Source organism: Hippichthys cyanospilos, chromosome 2 (assembly GCF_059441005.1).
Source record: "Hippichthys cyanospilos isolate Australia breed blue-spotted pipefish chromosome 2, RoL_Hcya_1.0, whole genome shotgun sequence".
Taxonomy (NCBI): domain Eukaryota; kingdom Metazoa; phylum Chordata; class Actinopteri; order Syngnathiformes; family Syngnathidae; genus Hippichthys; species Hippichthys cyanospilos.
Window position 1 is genome coordinate 28,430,118 of NC_142370.1, and position 27,146 is coordinate 28,457,263.

At 40.7% G+C, this 27,146-nt stretch overlaps 1 protein-coding gene and 1 long non-coding RNA gene across 4 annotated transcripts in view; one reads left to right on the plus strand and one right to left on the minus strand.

Annotated features, from left to right (window-relative positions):
* Positions 1-27,146, plus strand: part of LOC148428133 (nck-associated protein 5-like) — a 79,025-nt gene that overhangs the window by 34,111 nt on the left and 17,768 nt on the right. For all 3 annotated transcript variants that reach the window (XM_088408296.1, XM_088408298.1, XM_088408297.1), the window contains 6 exons: positions 3,847-3,980; positions 16,152-16,242; positions 20,289-20,462; positions 22,960-23,028; positions 25,935-25,973; positions 26,051-26,170. In XM_088408296.1, the coding sequence (XP_088264422.1) occupies positions 3,847-3,980; positions 16,152-16,242; positions 20,289-20,462; positions 22,960-23,028; positions 25,935-25,973; positions 26,051-26,170 (627 nt within the window). The remainder of the gene's footprint in view (positions 1-3,846; positions 3,981-16,151; positions 16,243-20,288; positions 20,463-22,959; positions 23,029-25,934; positions 25,974-26,050; positions 26,171-27,146) is intronic.
* The window catches only part of LOC148428134 (uncharacterized), a 31,397-nt gene continuing 19,674 nt past the window's right edge, over positions 15,424-27,146 (minus strand). The window contains exon 3 of the long non-coding RNA XR_015864843.1: positions 15,424-17,239. This is a non-coding gene — a long non-coding RNA (uncharacterized LOC148428134). The remainder of the gene's footprint in view (positions 17,240-27,146) is intronic.

Genomic DNA, 27,146 nt, shown 5'->3' on the forward strand with positions numbered 1-27,146 from the left:
ACGACACACAACAAACGCACATGAGCGTTGTTTGGCGTCATCCACTTAGTGTACATAACAGAGGGAGCTTGTTTGTGTGGAAATACTAAACGTAAAATGACAGAATCCACATTGTACTCTTAATTGATACACATCATAGTTGAATGATTAATTTGATCATTTTTTCAAGTGCTCATATTTCAGTTGAAATTGGATGCGTTCAATCAGAAAGAAGTCATGTACAATATAGGTTTGTTGGTGAGCAAAAAAGGTGCTGCTCACCTAGTTTAATTTCGCATTGTAAATGTTTCTTTTGTAGCAAAAGCTGTATTATATATTTTATTTAAAAGTAAAAATGTTTGTATAAAGTAGAAAAATGGCAATTTACCAAAAACTGTCTTTAAATGACATAATTTGGAGCTGTGATTTCAATACCGTGACACTGCGATACCGTGATACTTTTGCTTAAGGTTATCATACTGTCAGAATCTGATATTGTCCCATGCCCATCACAACACTTGTACACAGGGGTTGTATAGTAAAATATAGAATGTCAGATAGTACAGTTAGTATTCTCTGCTTTTTATGTACATGTAGATAAAATCAACATTTTGAGGTCAGGTTTTAAGCAAGACCACCACCCACCACCAGCTATAGGTGACTGTAGGGTTTATGATTAATGAAATGAATCAAGTTAATTAGCTTATATTTTACATCGACATTCTATTACATTGTTTCATAATTAAACAGTTAAATTTTCATGTGAGCAGCTATGTCCACGCTTGAGTCAGTTTTTTTAGATGACCACTGATGGATGGTGCTTGTTAAGCAAAGACAGCCAGTGCTGTATCAGTTCCCAGCACCAAGCTGACCTAATTCACTGATGATTTCAAACTCCCAACCAGAAAAGTGTCTGTGACTTTGAAGTACATTTTGAGGATGGTGCGCATTGGGCAACAGATAGCTGAGGCCATTAAGAAAGAAGAATCCAATTACAGCATGAACAAAGATTTTATTTCAGACTCGTCTTGAGAGAGAAAGAGACTGATAAAAGTGGTTAACATGACACAAAGCTGACTACATATGCAACAAGTTTTTTGGGCGCTTTGGGCTTCTTTGTTAATTTCAAGTCCAACACGGGTATGCGCTTGAAACACAAGCAGAGCACAGATATGAAAAATTGAAGCTGCGATGTAATTAGACTTTTTTTTTTGTCAACATTCTTTAATAGAAGAAATGCAACAAGCCAAAACAGCAAGAACTTAGTGCTAAATGTCATTGTTTTTTCATTCCTACTCATCATTGTTACTAGAGATCAACGGATAAACTTTTTTCAGGGACGAAACAGATACCGATTATTGGTACTCGAAGAGGCCGTTAACTGATATTTTAAGATGATATTCATCTCTAACAATCAAGGAATCTTTATTGCAGTAAGAGTGAACATTTATGAATAATGCAAACACCAACTTCATTTTAGTTGCTTGGGATCTGTAAATCAACACAGAAAATTCACAGGCACAAACACGCGCATATGAAAACACTTTTTTCCTAACCATCCCCTCAACGCGTTTCCCTGCAAACCACAAAGTTAATTTTGCTCAACCTCTGTCAGAGTGATCAATCGCTTTGGAAAGAACGACTGCAAAAATGTGGGCAACTACGTCACCAATTAGCAGCTAGTTAGGTATTAGCCTGTATGCAAGGTCCCCAATGTTTACTGGTGTTGGTTAGCCCAGAAGGCTAGAGGAATTCAAAACAAGGCAACGCAGCGTTGTTTGTAAGGCACATTCAATATACAAGGCGCAATGTGCTTTTCACGTTTAAGAGGTTGCTCCAGTCTCTTAGTCTCTTTAACTTCCAACTTCTGTTATCTCGTCGTTGTGTCAGTGCTTGGAATGTGTGTTTACTTCTGATTGCCTCTGGCTCTTGCGTGTCGAACCAATCAGATGCTGCTATGGACTGGGCAGTGCTGGCATGAGGCCCGGCAGAGAAGTGCAATACTGCATTATCAGCCATAATATTAATTAAAAAAACAAAGTCCGATGTCGATATCCACCAATGTGAAGAATATTGGGAATTGTACATTTTTGTTGTTTCAAGTTATTGATGCATATTCTTCCCAGAATATACACTATGACTTTCTTTGTGCTTTAAAGCAGAATATAGGCATTTCACAATCATTGGCCATCGCTAATTCAACCATTTTGAAAGCCTCAAAACTATAGCGTGTGTTGAATGAGTATATTTGCAACAGATGAGGAAAGAAAGGTTGTAAACACTTTGAAGACCCTGAAACAACTGGTAATGAAATCAGTAACAACCTCACAGGAAAAAAGTGAAGGTATCGCAGTTAGTGGAAGAATCAATGATCACAACAGATTCAATTAGATGGTATTTTGTATTTGCCATTAAGTGCAGAGATTATATTTAAAATAAAATGGTGGGGGGCTGACAAGACAAATGTTAACTTTCACCAAAAAGGTGGAAATACTAACTTTGGGCAAAACAAAAGATTGTTTTGACTGGTCTTGCGATGGCTTCATTAAATTGGAAGCCAACCTAAAAGTTTTCGTGCAATAAAATATTCAATGCTGCTCTACTAAATACGACAGTTCTGATTAATAATTGCATTCGTAATATATGAATTCACGAATAATGATTAATAATAATTAGTCTGTGCTTGGGGCACAGACTAAACTTCTCGAGCCACCAAGTATCACCAAGCAATCTCACGCGTAAGAACCTGAAGCCAATAGCTCATGCTGTGTATCTAATTCAACTCAATGCAGGTCTCTAGATAACTTTTCAGGTTTTGATAAAGTGTTCAGAAAGTGGAGTTCAGTTTTGTTTGTTTTTCCCAGTCATAGGGGGGGAGACTTGGTGTGGGGGCAGTTATTAAGTTAATTATTGGAAGTGTGACATTGCAATTCAGAAACAACTATTTGGATCAGATTCCGAATGTTTCACTGCTTTGATGCAGTTATTGCGGCAAATCAATTTCCAACTAATTATTAAGTCTTATATAAGCCTATCTGTAAACATTCATTCTATAAGCATTCATTTTCATAGTTACGTCAATTTCTTGTTTTGTATTGTACGTATGTAATTTCTTGTTCATTTGTGTCTTTCACATTGCTTCAGCCATCTTTCGTCTTTATTACTTCTATCCTGTCTTTAAGGGTTAAGCTTGGTTTAGGCTTGACACGTACGCAAAACAAATGACCCCCGCGTCAAATGACGTTATTTCGGTAACCGCGTCCCTCTGTGCGGAGCCACGCAGAACAGATTTTCCGCAACGCCTGTTTTTTGGAATGTCTTTACAAAAGGACAACATGGCAGGCGAAGTATTATTTATTGAAGTTCTCCAATAAAAAACAAACATCCAAACATCCAGAAAGAAAACTGTGATCTAAATACCGTAAACAACTCTTGGCGAGCACCACGTTGGGTAGAGATGAGCAGCCTGTTTAAAACCGCTTGGAACATTTTGTATCGTTTGAATCTACTAGGATTCTCTACCTCTGTTATAGAGCAGTGTTGGTTGTACGCTGTAGAATCCATTTACCGCCGTCTATAGTATGGGAGAATATCGTCTGCCTGCGGAGTTTTTTTTTGTATGAGGAAGTAAAAACGAAAGGCCTCGATGCATGTTTTTTTTTTCCACATACAGGTTTCGCCGTGAAAGAGTTTTACTCTATTTTGGGAGGGAAATGTACCCATTAAATTTGAGCGATTTATAGATTTTTTTGCTATCAAGAAATTTCATTTAAGAAAATGCACTTGTTGCAAAATTCATTTTTAAGATGGTCTGTCTGTCATCAAGATGCTTTCAAATAACGTGTTGACGTTGTTGTGTCCCCGCAGCGAGAAAAGCTGATCCATGAGCTAGAAGAAGAGCGACGCCTGCGTCTGGAGAGCGAGAAGCGCCTCCGAGAAGTGACGGAGGAATCCGAGCTTGGCCGGGCACAAATCGCCTCACTGCAGCAGCAATTCTCCAGGTGAATGAGCACCAAAAAGCTCAATATGTTCACCCGCCCTTGTCATCTTCTATGACACTTGAGCTAGCAGAAGTAGGACAAAATGTTAAATGCTCAAACAAAGCCTCCCTAACCTCTTTTTCCCAGTCGGTCTGGAGCTCATAATTTGCAGATAGCCATTCAGTGGTCATGCAAGGAGTCTTCACATTAGCTTACTTCAAATTAGCTGCTTATCTCCTCATTAGAAAAGAGCTTCACACTTTAATGATCACAGCATGCAGCGGCAAACTCTTAAGCAGGAGAGGGATGGAATATTCAAATAGACATTTTAATGATTAGCGCATATTTTAAATGTGCCATTGATGCAACAACCATCCCAATTCCTCTCTCTTCTGTCTGATTAACACCCTCGCACCTCAGCACATTTTACTGCTTGCATTTCATTACATTATGTTATTTTACTTGAACTTTCTGACTCTTCAAAATCACACTTCACACTTGAAGCAATTGACGGTGCCCCTCAGTTCATAAAAGAAAAAAACAATGCAGGTAATGAAAAAGGGGGCGAAAAAAATGTTTATAATACAAATAAATTGCAGTCTGGTTAGCCCATCCGCCTAACATGCGGACGTCATGAGCTGGGCTTCCCCCTAGGCCGGATCTTTGGCTCCAGATCCCAGGAAAAACAATCATGCAGAAGTGTGCGGTACTGGGAACGGCTAAGATCCTGCGGGTGGATCCTGAAATAATTGAGTCCCAGCACATTTGTTCATGATTTTTTTTTCTTTTAACAATTTTGTTAAATCCCAATTTAAAAGCCATATTCCATGTTTATCATTTTCAGCCACTTTTTACATAAAATTAGTGTGATGATCACGATAATTTTCTTTTATTACCGTTAGTTTTCTTTTATCATTAGTAATAGCAGTTGTATTCATGTGTTTATGCTGTGTAATAGAGGGGTGCATTCATTTGTCTGGTTTTCATTGTTATTCGGACCACCTTTTGCCAATGTGCACAGACATGCGATGATAGTTTGAGAGTGTTGCGTCTTCCCTGTGAGTGAAATTCACGCAGGTAGTAGTGGACTGCCATTGCGAGAAGAGTCCGTCTAATAAGAAAGAAACCTATAACGCTTAGCCCTGAGTGGGTCTTACATCGGTTCCGAATGAATTTGTCACCATGATTCGGGATCATCTGGATGGATGGCTCTCATTGGGCTCCAGACAGCTGAGACCGTGTCATCAAAAGATTCCATTATACCTTCCAAAAAAGGTGCTTATCAACCGGAGGATGTTCACTCTGCTATTGTGATTCTGTGAGCGTTCTATTTATTGTCACCGTGCTCGATCACTGTAATTTCTGGGCTCAGGGCACTTGGAGGGAGGAGAGCTCACCGAGGTCACCTATCAGTTAAATCCGACTGCAAAGAAAAAAGCCAAAAGCATTCTGTTGTTGTAAATAATATCTACATATTGGGTCCAGCTGACAGAGCGGTAGGAACAGTGTGCTAACTTTGATTATCCACATAACAAGCCAGGTTCCTGGTGTCTTCCCATGAACCTTTGCCCCACTGGCATCTGCTGCTTAGGTAATTGATGCACTTTGGCCTGTGATTAGCAGGCAACCAGTTCAGGGTGTACATCGCCAAAAGCCCAAAGCCAGCTGAGATTTTCTCAAGCTCACTCATGACTCTGATACGGATAAGCGGTATAGAAAATTGAACGGATGGACAGATGGATGGATGGATGGATGGATCTTGAAGCCAGTGAGATTTGCTCAAGCTCACCCATGACTCTAATGCATGTATATATCTATATCTATCTATCTATCTATCTATCTATCTATCTATCTATCTATCTATCTATCTATCTATCTATCTATCTATCTATATATATATATATATATATATATATATATATATATATATATATATATATATATATATATATATATATAATAACTTTGCATATTCTTCTGCATTTGTGTGTTTTTTGCGGATGATCTGACTTCCTCTCACCCTCCCGGCCCCACTGTTTGCCTGTTGCCGAAGAGGATAAATGGTATTAACGATAGAGGAATGGTGTACTTTTCAGGGTGCATGTCAGTATATTGACAAAGTGTCTCACCACCAATCAGTCACCTTTTTAGAATTGGCTTGATGCTTTTTGTTACAATGTCATAACTTGAGGAAGGTTGAATCGCCATTTGTGGTAGCTTGCCAATATACTTGGCTATACTTTGATTCACAACTGAGCTACTTGTTTACATATGTACACAAAAATATGATTTTTCTCATCAATCAATCAATCAAATTTTATTTATATAGCCCTAAATCACCGAAGTCTCAAAGGGCTTCACAGATGAAAAGAGGTCGTACAGAGACATCTTTTCAGTATAAGGTACACAACAGCATCCCCTGTCAAAGAAAAACTCAAAAACCCCAATTTGGGGAAAATCAGAAACCCCCAGAAGGGACCACAGGTGGGAGGAGCCCCCTTCCAGGCCCACAGGTTGAAGTGGATGCTGCATGTACCAGACACAGAAACAATATAAATTACAGAAAACATATTGTGCTATATAGTGCAGTGATGTCTTGACAGCAGGCAAAGCCATTGGGCAGGAACCATCCCACATTCCAGCCAGGTGGACCGCAGACGGCCGAACTCCTAACCCGTGATGGTCGACCAGCGCAGGACCCAATGAAGGCGGTCAAGTCAACCCTCACCATCTAGCTAGCCCCCTCTCCCAGCCGGAAGAGGGGGGCAGGAAAAAAGAAAATATTAGAAAGCTGCAAACAGGCTCAATTAACTAAATGCTTTTGAATATAAATGTGTTTTTAGTCGGGATTTAAAAAATTCTACTCATGTTTTCATAGCTGAGATAAAAAACAAAAACAAGTCTATATTGTTCAAGTGAGTGGCCACTTATCTCCAGACGAAGGTGTGCACACATGCCAGCATGCAGGCCCCCTCCCCCCGGCTGAGTTGTAAGCCTGGTGTGGGTCACATGCTCAACCCCTCCTGACTTGGGTCAACCCCCCCTAGCTTCTACGCCACTTGGTGTGGCCTGCCGTCATTAAACTACTTCGGATTAGTGGTAGACTGCAGCCCACAACCCTGCAGCCTTCTAATGTCACCCTGAACGTCCCTTCCGCTCCATATGGGATGGGATTGCTTAAAAACAGGAAAAGACGGAAGGCTCAGCGAAGCCTTGGGAGCATCTCAATAGGATGGTTTGGTGTGCAGACTGAAGCGTTGGGGCTGATGGGTGCCCACTCACAAATGCTATCCCAGGGATGAAGGAGGCAGTCAACAGGTAATGGGTTCAACATCTTGTGTGCCTTGTCTTCCATTTTGACCTATTCTTCATTGGCAAGTGTTATCTGAGATTTATATTGGCCCATGTGTGTAAGATATTAACGGTCTTAGAACCTAAGACTGAAGGAGACTTAGTCGTCACACAACCAGATGTGCTAGCTGGTCAACAAAGCAGGCACGGCCAGGATTGTGTCTGTCAAGAGGGCAGAAATACTTCATGTTTTGTTTGATCTTTCTTTGAGGAATATTTACATATGGATTAGCGTGTGCAATGTGATTTATATAACCTTTGTTTCTTTAAGTGCAGTGGTACAGTTGTGCCTAACGAAGAAATCCTGACAAATTGAGAGTCAACGGGGTGAATGACCATTTTTTTTTCTAGCTAAAAAAATGGGTATGGGAATGCTGTATTTAGTTGAAAGTCCTTTTCAATATACTGTGTGTGTGTGTATATATATATATATATATATATATATATATATATATATATATATATATATATATATATATATATATATATATATATATATATATATATATATATATATATATATATATATATATATATTTTTTTTTTTTACAAACAAGCAATTAATTCACCTTTATTTTGAAAAAAAAATCAAATCTCTTATAGATGATATAAACTTTCCTTCTCTTCTAGAGTAGCTTGTTTGGCTTAATGCAAATAGATTTAGAGACATTCCCCATGAGAGCCAGATGTGAACATATATTACTGTTTGGATGCTACCATGTACATTGGTTAAAAAATCAAATGAAATTTCAGGTTATAACAATAATGCAAACACATCTGTGGATTTACCACTTACATATAACTTTTATCTATATAGATAAATTAATATGATAGATGTACATAGCCTGCATACAAAATATTAAAACCACCTCCAGTCAATGAAATCACTGTGAAAATACAAAGCGTATGAGGTCAAACAAAGACACGCGCAGTTGTTGTGTGCCCTAAACCTATTAATTCACAAATGTAAATTCATTGCAGAAAGGTAGCTGCATATCATGGGAATGGGACAGTCTGTGAAAATATTCCCCTTTGGCAGGAATTCAGTAGTTTCCCAGGATTATTTTCTTGAATCATGTTGCAAAGTCAGAGTCCTATCTTTGTATTGCTTGGCATTATGCGTGGTGTAGCTTCACAGAGGATTATTTTCGGCACATTACTCAATACATAAGGACACATGCTTGCATGATGCAAACAGGCAGGAATGGCTTCTTTGGAACTTGTTTGTGCTTACGTTATTGTCTCGTTAGCTCTGCAGAGATGGAGCACCAGAGTGCAGTAGCCTCAAAGAGCAAGCGGAACGATGCCTCTCCGCTTTCTGATCAATCCACTTTTTTTCTAAACATTCAAGTACTCAGCCACGCCTGGCCCAAGTCTTTTAATGTAGCCTACAAGGCCCCCCCACTGTGCTTAGGAAGCTGCGGTATGAATTGAGCGCCTGTTCAAAACCGCACATCTGGGGTCATTACAGAGAGGTCGGGTCCTGTTTTTTGAAGTACTTCCCACTCTTTCCAAATGACGACGGCTGCTGTTAAATAGATAATAGGTGTTTGCTCTACACTTTGGAAGCAGCTCTTATTTTGAGGATTTACTGGCCCTACTTTTCAACTTTCATGGATTGACAGAAAATTAAATTGAACTCACTTTTTTTTATCCATCTACCTCTTTCACCAAATTACTAGCTTTGGTGCCAGCCATGTTTGTAACATCTCTTTTCAATCTGTTTGCTCGAGTTCCACCTATTACTTCCTTGTGTCAGCTGAGACAAACACGCACACACGCTGCAGGCTTCCGCCGCAGATTAAACATGCTTGTTCTGATGTTTATAAGCATGCTGAAAGAGGTCAGATTACAAGCCTTTGCGGATGTAGGGCATATCCTCACATCAAAACGGCTTGCCTGTTTTCTCCAGCTCGTGGTCTTTCCTCATAGATTGTCGCCTGCGGCCAAACAGCTTGTAATTCAAACTGACCTCATGATTGCAGTATAGATTTGGTTTTCTGGGATCTGCTCTGGTTTAAATAAACACACCTACTGTATCGCATCTGCACTTTGACTATTAAATCATTCATTTAACTACTCTATATGTACAAAATTAAGTCTACAAATCAATCGAATTATCAGTTAGTGCTGTTAGAGCTCGAGCTCTTAGTTCCCCCAGAAGCTTTTTTCTTCATTTAAACAAGACATATGGAAGAAATCAATTCTCATAAATTTGTGGGGATGGTTTGATTAAGGGCATTTCTCCTCCATCTGACCGCCCAAGTGCACAAAGTCCATAATGGATGTTGTGATGGTTTTGGTACGGAAGCACTTGGAAGTCCTGACTTCAATTGATCAAAAACTTAAAAACTGGAAATTCTGAGCCCAGTTTCGTCAACCTCTGACTTCACAAATGTTTCTCAGTATCGATAGACAAATTCCCATGGACACACTCCAAAACCTTGTTGAAATGATTTGCATGAAGTAGTACATATCACAGTCCATAAGCATATGTTATTCCAGTTTTACTTCTTGAAGGTGTAAGAACCAGGCGTCTGGATCACGTATCTACTGGATTCCCACCACAGCTGGATATTCGTTGTGAGCAATGGTCTGCGTGGAACTGTCGTTGTTTGGGCTTGGTGCAGATTTACTGCATGCTTACTCATCGGAGAAGTACCAGAGTCTATCCTGTCATCATGACTAAGATTTCACACGAGGAGGCCTTCCTCAGTATCTCACAGATGCCTGTAACCTATTTGGTAAATGTTTTCAGAGCCACCCCCCGCCCCGGGCATGCTTTTTGTAGACCACCAATGTCTTCCTCGGTGTTGGCTGATTCCCCTGGCCAGAGGTGAACAAATGTATTCAGGATGCCATGTGGCTTTGTCTCTTCTTTGTCTGGAGGTTGCTACACAGACCTAGCACTATATGGCTAATTAATTCAATTTAATTGTCTTTTGTTGAAAGGAGATACACTTCAGGTGGTCAAATGTTGAGATTTGGTGACGATTTATCTTTTGTAACGTCCATGCATGGTTCTGTGAAATTGAATTAAAGTACAATTTCTGATTTAGGTCAGGGCATATCCAAGAAAGGGTCTCCATAAATGTTTTTCATATAACAGCTCTGAGAGGATCAGAGTAGCTTAGCGTCAGGCTGAGCAGGCAATCATCTGTTTGCTTCTTATGAGGAGCGCAAGGGTTAGGGTTAGAAGAATGGAGTATTCTTGAGCCAAAAGTGCATAATTTTGAGAGGGGTTTCTGTGGCCACATAAGGCGATTGTTGCGCACAAACTGTAAACCAACCCCAGATGGCCTCAATTCTGTCATACAACCAGGTGATTGTTCTTCCTATCGCTTCAGCAGCTTTGGGATTTTGCAATTGTTCTTTTGTCAAATCTGATTAGTGGCTTGAGTGTCTGAAAGCAGCGATAAAGTGAAAGTGTGACCTGTTGAGTTGGACAAAGAAAAGCTCTGATCTACTCAATTTTCATAGAATCCCGGGTGCTTATTTTCAATGACAAATAATTATATTATTGTTCTAGTTCCTTTCACCGTGGATGCATATGTTTCCCCCTAAATATGATGACAGCCCCAACGGCCATATTTCACACTCCGATTTTGTTTGAACGTTGACACAGGACAGCCATTAGGAGTACATTACAACAGTACATTTCAAGGTTTGACTCAAAAGTGGAGCATTTGATGAAAGTAGACTATGACGGCATGTTGAGTCAGTCTCTGCTACAGTATGCCAGTATGCACAGATGCTTTATTGAGTTCAAAGCTTCTTATTTGCCATTAAGGAGACATAACACAGATACACGCACATACAGGCACTGATGAGAGACCATCAGCCATGTCCACAGTTCATCCCAGCAAGCTTCTCCTTGTCCCCTATACAGTGTGATCCAGGACCAACAAGTCCGTTTGCATCCCAGCGGGAGAGGACTTATCAACATGGCCCATATGGGAAAGTTTCAGCCTCATCAGCGGACAAGGCCACTGTGGCAAAATGGCACAGTGCAAATGTTACTTGCAGAGGATGTGTTTCAGGCTGGCTCAGAAACATGAACCGACCACACTGCTGGCTTGAGCGCGAAGGCTTACTTGATGACAGTATTGCCATTTCTAGCCTCAAAAGCCGCACTTTTGTGTGCAAGGCCTGTCCATATGGAGCTCACAAAATAATGTACACAATAATAACTTGAGAAGAAAACTTAGGGGTCATTTTTAAAATTAAATTCCAAGGTGAGTGCACCTTTTCTGTTTTGTACACACTTCATGTTAACCATGTACAAAAAAATATATTGAAAAGCAAGGAAAGGGAGCTTTTGTTTGGTATATTTCGTTCAATAAGCGTACAAGGCTACTTACACAACAACAGACTTGAGGCACTATTTTTGTTCCCAGTGCAGGTCTAGCTCAAAGCGCGGTCCATTGCTAGGTGCAAACAGAAAGCACGCTAGGTGTTCTGGGCGGCAAGGTTTCATCCAACGCCAGTGCAGTTCATGGTTGCGTGACATTCAAAGCAAACCTTTGACTCTTTCGTCCATTTTGTTTGAGATGGCTAAATTGAAGTTTCCATGACAGTCAATCAGTATCGTGACCTTACTGCATCAGTTCACTGTATTGTTGCCACAACATGCGGCTGCAATGCAACGCCTATTGTGCGGGTAAATGTGCAACAATGGATAAGGTACTCACTAACTGTACAACACAGCCAGATATGTCCAGACGAACCACACAAACTGACCACACAAGCACCTATCTAACAAAACTGTTCTTACTTTCAAGTTCAATTCTCAGTACAGTTTTCTTTAATGTTTGATTAGCTTTATATTTGTTATGTATGCGCAACATAAATGAGTACAACCAAACAGAAAATATATGTTCTGCATCTCCTTTTTGTATACTGATACATATTTTCCATGACATAATACTATGAAATACTCTTATGAATGTGTGCTTCGCCAGTGTGCACATGCACAAACAAATTAATAAGTAATTTATTCCTGTAATGTGATAAAATGAGTACGCACCACCAAAGTACAACATGAAGTGAGAAGAAAGTATATCACACAATTCCCACAGTCAACTGTGTACTGATCATTTTACTCCCCAGGTCATGAAATTTGTATCTGTGTATCTGGGTGTGCTTGTATGTGCACTTGAATGTGCGTTTGTGAAGGTGCATGCACAGCGAGAGAGAGTGAGAGAGAGAGAGAGAGAGAGAGAGATAGAAAGAGAGAGAGAGAGAGAAAGAGAGAGAGAGAGAGAGAACCCACATTTGACAGTCCTCAGGCTGTAAATTGATTGCCCCCCTAATTGCATTTCCTTGACTGTTTGGCATTTTTGAAATTCAGCTCAAGCGCTGATGGGTCAAGCGAGTCATAATTTACTTTTGCTTCCCTCCATGCCCCGTTTGCCCTTTTTCAGGTTAACAGTCTTCCAGCGATTTCGTCTTTCTATGTTGCAGATATTTGCTGGTAATCGTGTTTGGTGATCTAGTTAAAGGAATTGAGCAACCAATAATGCCAAATTTCTTCTTGCATCGCTAAAATGTAATGCTTTTTTTCAAATGCTCATCAACCATTATTTTTACCACCACTATTACTGCTACTACTATTATAACTACAACAGCTACCACAACTACATATTTTTATTATTTTTTTACCACTGGGAGTGATGCTTGCAGATCTTACCACATGATACAATATCCATGTGGTCTTCAATTCCGTCCTTTGCCCAGCGCATTTTTAAACATCCATCTATCCATCCATCATCCATCTCTCTCTCTCAATACATATATATATATATATATATATATATATATATATATATATATATATATATATATATATATATATATATATATATATATATATACAGTATATATATATATATATATATATATATATATATATATATATATATATATATATATATATATATATATATATATATACAGTATATATATATATATATATATATATATATATATATATATATATATATATATATATATATATATATATATATATATATATATATATATATACTGTGTTACGAACTTAATTCGTTCAGCGGCTAGGCTCGTAACTCGAATTGCTCGTACGACGGGCTATGTCGGTAAAAACATCACGACTTTATACACATATTAAAAATTAGTAACATAATCTACTAAACAGTTAAATTTAGTAGCATAAATATAAAAAGGAAAAATGACATTTACCTTTGGGGCGACGTGACTTGAGCTGGTGGTGGGTGGAGGCGGAGGGAAGCAGAGACCAACCCACAGAATTTTTTTATAATTTTCTTAAACGAGAACTTTTCTTAAACGACAACATATCACCGGCGATTTCCTTCTCTTTAATCCATAATAGAAGAAGCCTCTCCATTTTGTTGTCGACCGAGGTCCGTCCCTGACAAGGAAACTTTTGCCCTTAGAAGACTTACTTGCTTTCATAGCTTCTTTGTTATTGAGAATTGTAGCGATCGTCGAGCGGTTACGGCCATACTCACTAGCAAGGTTAACTATGCGTGCGCCTCCTTCGTATTTTTTTATTATGAACTGCTTCGTTTCTATTGTCATCATCCTCTTACTTCTTCCTTTACCGCCACTTGCAATTTTAGAAGCCATGTCTAACAGATAAAGTTTGCAAAGTCTTCACAACACACCAACCAGCTGTGCCATCAAGCTAGATGAAGGCGTTCGGCCAATAGCATATCGGCATTTCTGTGATTGACGTGACGCCGGCCAATAGCATATCCGCATCTCCGTGACTGAGACCGTGACTGTGACCTTAATCGACCAATAGCATATCGGCATCTCCGTGACTGAGACCGTGACTGAGGCCATGACTGAGACTGTGACTGTGGCGATTAAAGTAATTTTTGTTGATGCAGCAAAGCAAAATAAATAGTGCAGACACACTGACCGTCATGTTGGATGGTTCGTAAGACGAAATGTTTGTGCGTAAGACAAAAAAACGTCAGGGAGTTCGTAAACCGGGGGCCCAGACATATATCACCAGTGACAATGTAGCATTATGTCATCTTAATCACGAATTAATTATAATTGTTAGATTGACGCTTATCAATCTAAATTAAAAAAGCCATTTACCAATGCCCCATCATCATCATCCTCACAGCGCTGATTTAGGCCAGTTGAAATTGCTCGCCAAAACAGTCAGCCTCGCCGACAATTCGCACATTCGCTTACCACCCTGATTACAAGCGGCTTTGCAGCGCAGCCTGAACAGATGGCAAGGCAAACCTTCTCTGCATGCGCTCATCAGAAGTAGCAGGGCAGATCAGATGACTAGCAACAGTTGTCGACAACTCGTCGACTTAGTATCACCTTATGTTCCGTCCTGACAACTTCGATCACAAAATGCCGGTTTGCTATCGACCCCACGGGCTAAAAAGAAGTCTGCGGGATCAAGGGCATTTTCCATTCGCGCGCCAGTACTATGGAATGCCCTACCTATGGAAGTTCGCGCAGCCACCTCGGTAGAAATCTTTAAATCCCGACTAAAAACACATCTATACTCAAAAGCATTTAGTTAAATTAGCCTGTCTGCAGCCTTCTTCTTTTTTCCTGCCCCCCTCTTCCGGCCGGGAGAGGGGGCTAGCTAGATGGTGAGGGTTGACTTGACCGCCTCCATTGGGTCCTGCGCTGGTCGACCATCACGGGTTAGGAGTCTAGCCGTCTGCGGTCCACCTGGCTGGAATGCGGGATGGTTCCTGCCCAATGGCTTTGCCTGCTGTCAAGACATCACTGCACTATATAGCACAATATGTTTTCTGTAATTTATATTGTTTCTGTGTTCGGAACATGCAGCATCCACTTCAACCTGTGGGCCTGGAAGGGGGCTCCTCCCACCTGTGGTCACTTCTGGAGGTTTCTGATTTTCCCCAAATTGGGGTTTTTGAGTTTTTCCTTCCCCTTCTGGGAGCTTTGACAGGGGATGCTGTTGTGTACCTTACATTGAAAAGATGTCTCTGTATGACCTCTTTTCATTCTGTGAAGCCCTTTGAGACTTCGGTGATTTAGGGCTATATAAATAAATAAATAAATAAATAATTTGATTTTGAACAGTTTGAATGTGACAAAGCGCGCACCGTCTTGTATACAAATTGTCTTTCAGGTGAAATCCATCGCGTGAGTTATACCAGTGATTCTCAGTAATTTAATTTAATTTTTACAAAAATATTTATTACAAATGTGTCTTTGTTCATCTATCTAGTGACAAGCTCTTTCCCTAGATGTCAGAAGGTACAATTAACCTGTTTCTGCATTTTCCATTCATACAACAGAATAATTGTGCTGTGTTTCACATCAGCTAATTGACAAGAAGTATACCAATCAAAAATTGTATTGTGAAATACCCGCTTTGGCATGATGAAGTTTGGGAAACACTGATTGACATGATGTCAACTGGGACTACTTATGTTGCTTTAGAGAAACGGAAATCACGGAGGTCGAAGTTCAGGCTGAATCTCAAGGGAGATCTGATGCAAATATAGAGGACCATTTTGACTCTTCTCTCGGATGCCTGCTCTGCATGCAGCCTGCATGTTTGGCGGCTGATTGTTTTGAGGAGACCGAGCCCTCAAGGTCAAAGTCACTCTGTTGGCGGTTGCTGCTGTGATTGCACTTTTATTCACGCGTGCAACTGCTTGTTTGCAAGCATGTGTTGTGCTGCAAAGCAAAATATGTGAGTTTATCTTAATCCCAGGCTCCGTTTGAAAAGAAAAACTGACAAAAAAATACTGCAGAAAACCTTCGAACGACAACTCGAGGATAGAATTGCTCAAACTGACCACGTGATTTTGTGTCTTGTCAATGCAGAATGGAAGAAACCGTGCAGTTGCTGCTGCAGAGTCAAGGGGTCATGGAGCAGACGACAACAGACACAGCGGACATCATGACGGCCTACACCGTAAGATATAGTAGCTCTAGATCACTATCTTCAATCGGCGCTTTTCATAGTCATTATACTGTAAGTGAAAGAATGAATCTGAATTGGCAGAAAAAACTCACATAGCTGGCTCACTGTGTTCAGTTGAGCAAGGAAAAAAGAAGGATGCGATCACAGCTGACCTTGTTAGCGGAAATAGCTCCCAGGAAATAGAAGAAATAAGTAACATTCGCAATGTCACCTTTTGAGTCACACTTGACAATTTGTTTTCACACCTCCCTTGTGTATGTGCTATTATGTTGTCTACCGAAATGAGAATGTTGCAGGCTGGATTTAAGAAGAAAAATGAAAAGTCTTGCATCCAGATGCAGTATTTATTAGTGAAAAGAACATGCTCTCCTTTATTGCACCAACCAAATGATTTATTCCAAGATTTCAATACTCGGTTGTGATCAAGGGATTGTCAGAAAAGGTCACCTGATTTTCCCACTGAATGCATGCTTCCATTGTTGTTCTTTGCCATTGAGTGTCGAGGACAAATAAAATGCAGGCAAAATAACATGGCTAAATGTCATTGCTAATGTGCTCTCGTGAGGATTAGCAGCTTGTTGGACTGGATAGTTTAATAGTTGGCCTTGGATGGAAAGGCTACAAAAGAGGTTGAAGACGGGAGGTTTTTGTTTACATGGAGGCACAAGAAAGACAGTTTAAATGTATTAAACTGAAAATGAAATGTAAAAGAGACAATTTAAATATCTTAGGTTAGTGAGGTTTTACAAAGGTTTTTGCTCTTGTGATTGCTGCCTGTAGATTTTGTGGACAAGAACAAACATGAAATGCCATTAGGCGATTCCCAGTTGCTGAATAACGGAACGCCAGCCAGTCCTATACAGCCGCATTCTGTGCATTCAGCAGACAAACTCAATAACTTGAAAGGGCAGCACGAGGAACGATGCTCTCACCCTTTTCTCTGTGGACGCTATTGCGGGATCATTTAACAACGCCTGATGAGCAGCTTCTGCAAACAAGCACAAAGACCCGACCACAATGAAGTAACTTATTGCACGTGTGTATGTGTGTGTGTGTGTGTGTATATATATATATATATATATATATATATATATATATATATATATATATATATATATATATATATATATATATATAGTATATACAGTGCTGTGAAACAAAAAAGTACTCCCTTCCTGATGCCATATTAATCACTTTTCAAAGGTTTTGTTTCATCAAACCAATTTTAATATCACACTGAGTTGCACCCCAAGGATCTATAAGCGGCAGTTTCTAAATGCTGATTTTATTTACCAAGAGGGGAGGTGGTGCAAACCTACCTGATCCTATGCACAACAGTAATTGCCCCCTCTTGTTAAAGCATAAAACACCTGTCACTGACCACACTTTGGGGGAAGATGAGTTCAGTTTCACAGGCCACACCCAAACCTGATTGAATCAAGAAATCCCTTAGCGTATTTCTCAGTACATAGAGTTGTTTTTCCTCATTTCCAATCCCCATATAGGGGGGTCAACTCTAACCGTATAACTCAAAACAGACCCTTTTTTTTCCACATATCTGTGTTTTAATAACATTCATTTGAATGCAAAATAATGAATATCATGTCATTTACAAGGCTTGAAATTATTATATATACTGTACCTCTAATTCGATAAACAGTAGTATGCATCTGTTTTAGAGCGGTTGCACAGAACGTAGCAAAAATGCATATTGTCAAGCACCGCCTAATTGCCTCTTTGTGTCAACAACAAGGCTGCGTGTATAATTTTTTTCATTCGACTATGTATTATAAAAAGGAAAAGACTGATTTGGCTTCTTCAGCCCTTGGCCTTATGCTTGACCAAGTCTGTGTGGATGTCGGCAGGTGGGGGGGAGAAACAGCGAAGGGCAATGTTCCACACTCTGATGTAACAACAGTTGTCACTTGGGTAAGGAAAGCTTGCAAGTAAGATAATCAGCAAATCATTTCCGAAGACCTCCATTTCAAAAGAATTGGTTGGGTCCGAAGATGCCTACCTGTGGAATAGTAACAAGGATGTTTGGACAACTGACAAAAGAGAAAGGCCTGTCACACCTTTGGAGAAACTTTCTGTGGACTGATAAGTCAAAAATTAAACTTTTTGGAAGGTGTTCAGTCCATCATAAAAATGTATGTGTAATGTGTAAAAATGACAAAGCATTTGAAAAAAAAAAGAACACAATGCCAACAGTAAGGCATAATTATGGCAATGTGATCTGGGGCTGCTTTACTTCCTCAGGAGCAGGACAACTTGCTGTGATTGATGGAAAAATAAATGTTGCCATTTACTGGAAGATTCTGAAGCTTGTTCAGCCATGAGTTTGTACCTTCAAACGCAAGTGCTCTTGGATTATGCAGGCGCCTGATCATGAGCCTAATGATATAAATCGGGTGTGTTGAGAGTGAAAAAAAAAATCAAAAACAGGCAGCTCTGAGGAAACCAGCTACCCCATGTACTGGAGGGTATCGTTGTATGTTTTTGACTTTTGGCCGCAATGTCAATTCATATAAATCATTTGTGAATGACAATATGCTACGTTCAAACTGCTGAGAGACCTTTTCTGATGGTGCGATTCAAATAAAATCATTATAGTGCAAGAATGCTCGTGGGGCAAAGCAGAAGATGCGTATGGACTATTGAGGCACGGGCCGTACAATGAACACTGCTCAGTTGCCAAAATTAAATCAATTAAACTATTTTGTTTTTGCATCAAAAAAAGCCCATTATTCGCCAAACTTTTTTTATTTTTCGCATCAAGTCAATCTGCTTCCAGAACAATGTCAAGCAAAGGGTACATGAATTAATCACGGTGGCCAGTTTGTTACCACCCAGAGCTATGCAACATGGCCAGCTGAGCTTTCAGTAGGGACAATTCAAGTGACCTGGTATCCAACAGTATTTACTTTTTTAATAGCTGTTCAACTCTACCAAGAGTGCAATCATGCAACTTTAACAGAATTATTCATGATTACAATGTTGAAACATTTAGTTTTCTATCATATTAAGTAAAGGTGCTATAGGATTAAATATTAACTACCCGTTGCTCTCGTTCTTCGATCCACTGAAATGGTACATAATAGTTGTCTTCCAAGCAATGCCCTTCCCTTTCATCGGTGCACAAAAATGAAATGGCCAGATCTATGTAGACCTGTGATGAAATGGCGGCAGATGACAAAGCAAGGCGGAACGCTCACCCTGCAGTTGGTTTATCAGAGGCACTCTAGCCAGGATAATTTATAGCAAGGTGCTATACTTGCACTAACTACTAGTCCTACAAATGGCTTATTTTTTATGAAAGAAAATTTCAACTTTTGTGCTGATATAGACACCTTATGAAGGTTATTATTGGTGAAATCTCCAAATGTATGTTTTTTTTGTCGAAATGTCAAAGTACAAAAAGGCACAAGTCAAGAGAGACTAGGAAAACTGGAACACCTCTTATGCACCAATTTTAAATGAAGCATACTTAGATGTGACTATTTCTTCTTTTCTTTTTTTTTTGGGGGGGGGGGGGGGGGCAGGCAGACTGCCCATTTTATTTTATTTTTTTGTGCGGTTCTGTGCCAGCCAGAAAGTGCTAATTAGAAGCTTATTATTACCACTAGTTAATTATGCGATGCTGGGAAGACCTCCATCTACTCCAAAGATAACTGGCAAAAAGATGCAGGAGGGCCAAACGGGAGCACCATGAAGGTCGCTGCTACAATTTGGAAAACAAGAGAAACATGATTAGGGATTATGGGATGTTTAGTTGAAGCTGCTTCCCCGTCGGCCCATCTGCCCATTTGATCCGCTCCCCTTTCTCTCTGCTTTCATCTTGCGTTGCACTTCCTCCTCCTTCTGTGATTTCTGTCTTTTCTCGACTTCCTACTCCCTTTCCAAAAGCGAGTCATCCTGCTTTTTTTTTTTTTTTTTTGTTCTCAGACCATCTGCTATGACTCCTTCTTGCCAATAACACCTCCAGCCCCCCATCTCACTCTACCTCCTCTAACCTGCCCTCTTTGTTTGTGCCTCAGGAGAAATTCTCAGAGGAAGTGCAAAAGCAGCATGATTGCCCAGAAGAGAACAGCCCCCTGCCGGCGACTCAGATGGAGCCCGAGTCTGGGATGCGGTTGCACGTCGACACCAGCCAAACAGATGATAACGATGACAGAACCAAGCTCCTCTTAGAACGACTAAAGACCCTGGAGGTAACTTCTCTACTGGCAGTTTTTCCTCAATCCCCCCTCCACACACACACACATACACACACACGCACACGCACGCACACACATACACCATTCTTTTTTGCTTGATTGTCAAACAACAAGCTAGTGAAACTCGAAGATGGCGGCCCTGACAGGAAGTATACACAACACCAGATATAATTATTTAGCGGAAGATAATTCCCCAAATCATCATTTAAATTTGATAGAGAATATTACCTCAACATTGCATTTGAAATGCCTTTATCACAACTTAGCCATTTAATCCCGCCACATGACGCCATGTGATGGATGCACCTTTTGCTGGAGTGGCAGGAGCAAGGCAGATGCTATGCATCCTTCGCCTACAGGTGCATCTGTTAATTTGGTTACAAAAAGTAGACCTGATTTTAGACTCCTTAAAAGGAGGTATGACAACAGAGCGGAAGAATGTATTAAATGTTCATACAATTACAATATAATCATTGTCATCATAAAAAATATCTGAATGGAAACCCTGTGACTACCCAACACACCTGTCATCAGTCTCATCACATGCACATGCCAGCTTCACTCTAAAAACAGATTTGTCAAAAACAATATTTGGTTGGTTGATCTGATTTTGATTATATAAACCAAAAATTAGTCATCAGTTGGCCAATTAAGTTAGTTATGGGACTACCATTTTCATGGTTAGACAAAGTGACCAATGAAATGAACAAATATTTTGCACCTACTTACCTTCCAATCCAGGGGTCAAGGGTTTCATTCCGGTCTATGGCAATATCTCTTTGGGTCCTCTGGTTCACTCCCAGATTCCTGCCTCGTGCATAGTAGGGAGATTCATCACCCTAAATTGTTCATTGGGCTGTTCAGCAACAGGTGCGCTGTGATTAGCTTTTTTGGGGTGTGAAAACAAATTAACCAATATAATGATCAAAATGGCCAATTTGTATTGGTTGGCTCTCACAGACTGACGCTACCATAGTGGAAACACTACCGATCTAGATTGGCTGTTTTCAATAAAGAAGACACAAAACCACCAAAAAATTTGGTAACCACCAACAAAATTTCTGGTCAATTTGACAAATCAATTTTAAGAGAGAGCGTAAAACTAGTTGTCTTTGGGGGAATTCGGTTCTTAGAGCAGCAAAGTAGACAAATCAAATATCCATAAATATATGTAGCTACATGATTACAATCAGGAAATTATACTGTGCAGAATGAGAGCAGCAGCATCAGTCAACTGTACATGAATAATAAATACTGTACATGACTGTGTGAATGTTTGGACTGCATTGATATCGTGTACAAACAAGGTTGATTGAAATGCTAAGCAAGAAGTGGCCGTGCAGTTACCAGTCACTTTATAAGGTACATGGAACTGTTGACAAAGCGTTTTTTTTTTGGAAGGAGGGTGTCATGCAAACGTTCATTTATGATGATTATAGTGACCAATGAACTATTTAAAGGTGTACTCGACCTCCTACCAGGCTCTTGCCCCACACCTCACTAATATTTTGAAAATGGAGGTCATATGAGGCGTTCCCTGGAGGAACGTCAGTTTTCAAGAGAGGAGAGGGTTGGGCGTGGTCGGTCTGCGATAGCAGCAGTTACACTGCAGTGATGCTCCAACTCCAACCTGCTAAAGAGCAGAGAGATTCAGATTCTCCAAGTGATGTCCAATGTCTAGTCACTCCTCTTCCAAAGAGCGGGATTGTGTTTATCCCCGTGTTTAACCTGAAGATAGTGTTCTCCCCTCAAATTGAAACTTTCAAAAAACTAAAATGACAAAATAAACATGAAGGTAGTGTTAGTAAACAGCTGTTTATATATGGTATTGTTTATTCTATATTTGGGATTTGATAATCCATTTAGGTGATACATGTTCTTTAAAGTGAGTGATTGTGCTGAAAGATTAACCTAGGACATTTACCATGGTTCAGCAGTTATCGCCATGTACCAGCTTGCCTCAAACACCTGCTTGACGAAGTGGGGGTTGAAGCATTCCTTGAGAGAATAACTTGTTCCTCATTACATTTGCATCCATCTCTTGAAGCTTTGGGGATTTAATTTACCTTCTTCCCCCAGAATGTTGGAGGCTGTAATTACGTCTCTCGTGTGCCTAGGAGGAATGGCGAGTTCCTCCGAAAGGGCAGAGGGTGAGCGGCGGCTGGCTGGCTGACAGCTCCTAATACATTGCCGGCCTCTGACAAATTGGAAACCCCTAGAGATCAATAGCGCTGCGACTGGTCCCTCCGCAAGTGAACGAGATATTCTTATTAGATCCGAACCCCAAAGTTCAGTATCATGACTTGCATCCCGTTGACCTTTTCTTCTGTAGTACCTTGGAGGGTTTTATTGGCTGTGCTGATGCTTTGTTGACCTTTGTAAAGCCAAGCATGATTGTTGTACACGCCTCCTTCGCTGTCGTTTTTGTTGCATCATCTCGACAATGTTGGCAATGACAGCGCTGACTGAACAAAGCATGCGCTTTTTCCAGGAGAGGAACTCCGTCTTGGCAATGGAGAACGAAAGCCAGAGGGAGCAGTACGAACGCTGTCTGGATGAGGTGAGTGGCACATCATATTTTGAACACTCTGGTGTCCATGACGTTTTCATCCAAGGGCAACAAATCAAAAAAAAAATAATAATAATGCAAGCCCACTTTGAGTTCATTCAACACATTAACATCCATCATATTTTGATCAACTGCTGCATCACAGCTTTCTGTTAGGCAACAATCATTTGTGTAGGGATGTTTTTGGTTGCCCCTGGCCCTGCAACCTACTAGAATGAGCCACTCCTTCACTGAGCAGCAGCTGAATTCCATTGCCACATTGCTCACCAATCAGACCTTGACACACCGCAGAAATTGGCACAAATCAGTTCTTCCTCTGAAATTGAATTATCTTTGTTCCCCATTGGAAATATCCAGGAAAAGCTGTACTATAGAGTAAATCAATGTAGGAGTAGCAGGCGTAGATCTTGTTAGAGGTGTCGCACCAACGGGGCATGTGGATCATACCTCTGACTTTTTTGACACCCACACCTGTCACGGTGCCTGCCGCCCTCTCTCCACAAACTGCCACCCGCCCACTCACACAAACACTCGCTGTTCTTTAAAATAGCACTGTGGACCGTGTCAAACGTCAATTTTAGTATTTGCCGCAAGCCATTAAAAAATGGACAAATGACCGCAAGTGGCCCCTGAAGTGTAGTTCGAACCCCGCTATTCTACTGGGCACCATTAACCTCAGGTCAACTCGCATGCTGTCCGTGCTCGATAGCACGTCTGTAAAACTGTTATTTGGCTTTCATACAGCGCAATTATCTTTGCCTCGTGGTTGTTTTTGAGCTGAGAGTTGGTCAGTGAATCACATGGGAGGGAAATATCAGTGTAGCCGCTTGCTGAATCACTGTGAGTGGGAGTGCACGGTCCGAAAAAGGATAGGGGACGCAAGGAGGCAGCATCAGCATCTGCTGGAGGGTGGATGAGATTGGATTTGAAAGTGGGTGATTAAAGAAGATTATTGTTTACATGGGCTTGTTGAGATGTGGGCAAACACATTAGGTACTCAAACGAGACGAGCGCAATCAGATGTGGAGGCTCATCTCACCATTTTTACTCTCACCTTTCCTCATTCAATAAACAAGAATACTCCAGAGCCAATGTGGACTTAATGAGGGATCGATAAGCAGTAATGTGAGCCGCTTCCATATTGACACTGTGGTCGGAGTAAAGACGCCGGCCGGGCACAACAGCACTTAGGCTGCGCACACCTCTGCTTGGGTCTGACGGTGCAGTCTGTCCCACTGGTACGAAGTTCATCTTGAGACTGATAAAACAATTGCAATTCATATTCCCTCAAACACCGGATAAAACTCTAATAAGGGCATGAAGCCCTAGTAAAACTGACTGAAAAAAATAGCATTAACAAGAATTCTTTTCCCAATTAATTGATCAACCGGAACATTTGATTTCGCTTGTAATAAATGTATGTGTTGTATTGTTAGGCATTAATTTGTAAAATTTGTTAACATAAATCGATCGCCAGGATGGAAAACCTCTTATCTGGAAAAAACAACCCTTTTGTTTTTTTTTTAATTGGAAGTTTGTATTGTGGGGTCATCCTTGTTCCCACCATTAGGTGTTAAAACACAAAATCAACGAATTTGCCAATGGGAAGTTGTCTTTTTTGGCCATATAAATGTCGGCTCAAAATGTGACGTTAAGTTTATTGCACAGTATTATATTTGTTACTACTGTATACCAGGGGTCACCAATGTGGTACCTGCCAATTTTTGGAGCATTCCCTCATACAGTATATCGATGCGGAGCAAAATTGTGCACCACTTTTCTATAAATATTTGCTCCTTCAAAATTGTAAATGAGTTTTATCACTGGTGCGACTGAAATAGATGTTGTCTATCGATCGGCCACATTGGCTTAGAGGTGAGTTCTCCACCAAATATATGTACATTACCTCATTCAGATACATGTAAATAGTGTGCGGCCAGACACCGAGACACATTCTGCTTGGCGTTGTAGTTCCATTCGTCTATCCAATTTCTTTACCCGCTTACCCTCTTAGGGTCACTGGCTTGCTGCTGCTGATCGGGGGCGGCATGGCTTAGTGGTAGAGTGGTCGTCTCCCAGCCGAAAGGCCGTGGGTTCGATCCCCTGACCATCAAGACCATGTCTAAGTGTCCTTGAGCAAGACACTGAACCCCCAGTTGCTCCTGATGCTGCGTCATCAGTAGGTAAATGACTAGTTAGTGTGAAGCGCTTTGAGTACCTAAGGTAGAAAAGCGCTATATAAGTGAAAGTCCAAGTCCAAGTCCATCCCACCCATCTTCGAGCAGTAGGCGGGGGACACCCTGAACTTTCTGCTACCCAATCACGGTGCATGACAGTTTGTAAATCCACCACTTTGTTTGCACCGATTTTTCTGGATAGAGCCATGCAAGGCCTCGCGATCCTTTAGTGAATTCGGCCCTCATTTTCTTATGCAATTTGATTGCTGAACCAAGAGAGTAAAGCTGTAATCACTGAAGCCGTACCTAAGGTGTTGCAACAAGGCAGGCGGTACTTGTCTCAAGCAGCACGGAATCTGAAGTAGGGCAAGCCCCCATAATGATGAAGGAAAAGCATCATTTGCATTCTCACTCATGGAGGCAAATATTCATCACACATGTTGTGTGGATCAATTCATTGGACGCATGCAGTACAAACATCCACATCGCCAAACGCAATCACAGTTAGCTAAGCCTAATCTGTGCTATCATTTTATAATATGTCAGTTAGCCACACGTTGTATGACAGTCAAGCAAAATTCACAATGGGTCACACAGAAACACTCTCACGCCTACTGTACGTATTTCACAAAAGACTTGGAGAAACATTTGCACAAGTCCATTTTCCATGTTTTGCCATTACGATTGACCTTGCGCTCGTCTTTCGATGTCCCTTCCTAGGTCGCCAATCAAGTTGTGCAGGCACTTGTCACTCAGAAGGTTTGTCTCCTATTTCTCCACCATGAATATTGTTTACATGCATATTGTTTAATCTTCTGGCTCTGTGTCGCCACCAGGACCTAAGAGAGGAATGTCTAAAACTGCGCACTCGAGTTTTTGATCTGGAACAGCAGAATCGGGCGCTGGGGGTTCTGTTCCAGCAGCGTATCAAGCCCACCTCGGAGCTACTCCTCCAGGTAGGCGACGTGACCCAAACATCATAGAATTTTTTCTGAAGTAAATGTCTTTTTATTTTCCAATTTATTTGTTCTTTAAAAAGGTGTTTGGTCTGAGCTGATAATGAAGAGCGTTTGATTAAAAAAAGAAATAGGCAGCAAAGTGGTGATCGGTTCTTTGTGATTATCTTTATATTCCAAGTTTCTCAGTGAGGCTGTGAAGTAAATGACTTTGCACTTTGCACTGGCTTCTAAAGGGATGCTGGGTTAGATTGGGTGGAAATTGCCTCAGATCATTGCAGGTTCACCTGAACACAAGCACTTAACTGCAAAGCATCAGGCAGAAAGAAAAGAAATGAGACAGACCCACCCATCTGTTTTTAGTGACGGTATAATATTGCATGTGCAGAAGGTCAGCACAGGGGCCACAGGGCTCCACGCTGTCAATATGAAAACAACAGGCAGCAAAAAAAAAAAAAAAAAAAGGAGAGACAGGACTGTCAGGGCTGAAAAAAATGAGCGAAATAGAACAGAGCGGGTGGACAGGCATAAAGGAAGAGCCAGGGGAGATAAGAAGGGAAGAGCGGCGAGTTCAAAATGAAGCTATCAGTGAGCCCCACTGCCATAGGGAGAGAGGAGGAGACAGTTTAGTGAAACAAAATTGTAGTGGGTGTGTTGTCAATCTGAAATGTGTCAAAGGCTTCAAGTACTGTAATGATGTCACTGAGGTGACCTGCAGTCGAGCTTACCGCTGAAGTGATTTTTCTCACATAGGAAGATGAAGATGTAGGGCTACAAAGCAGTTGAGAAATCATGGATTTATGTCCTCATTTCTTTTTTTTCTTAGCATCAGCAATTGACTGCATACGATTAGGAATCGCATGCAATAATATCATCCATCCATCCATCCATTTTATTTAGACGCTTATCCTCACTAGGGTCACTGGCTTGCTAGTGCCTATCTCAGCTATCTTGGGGCAGTAGGCGGGGGGGCACT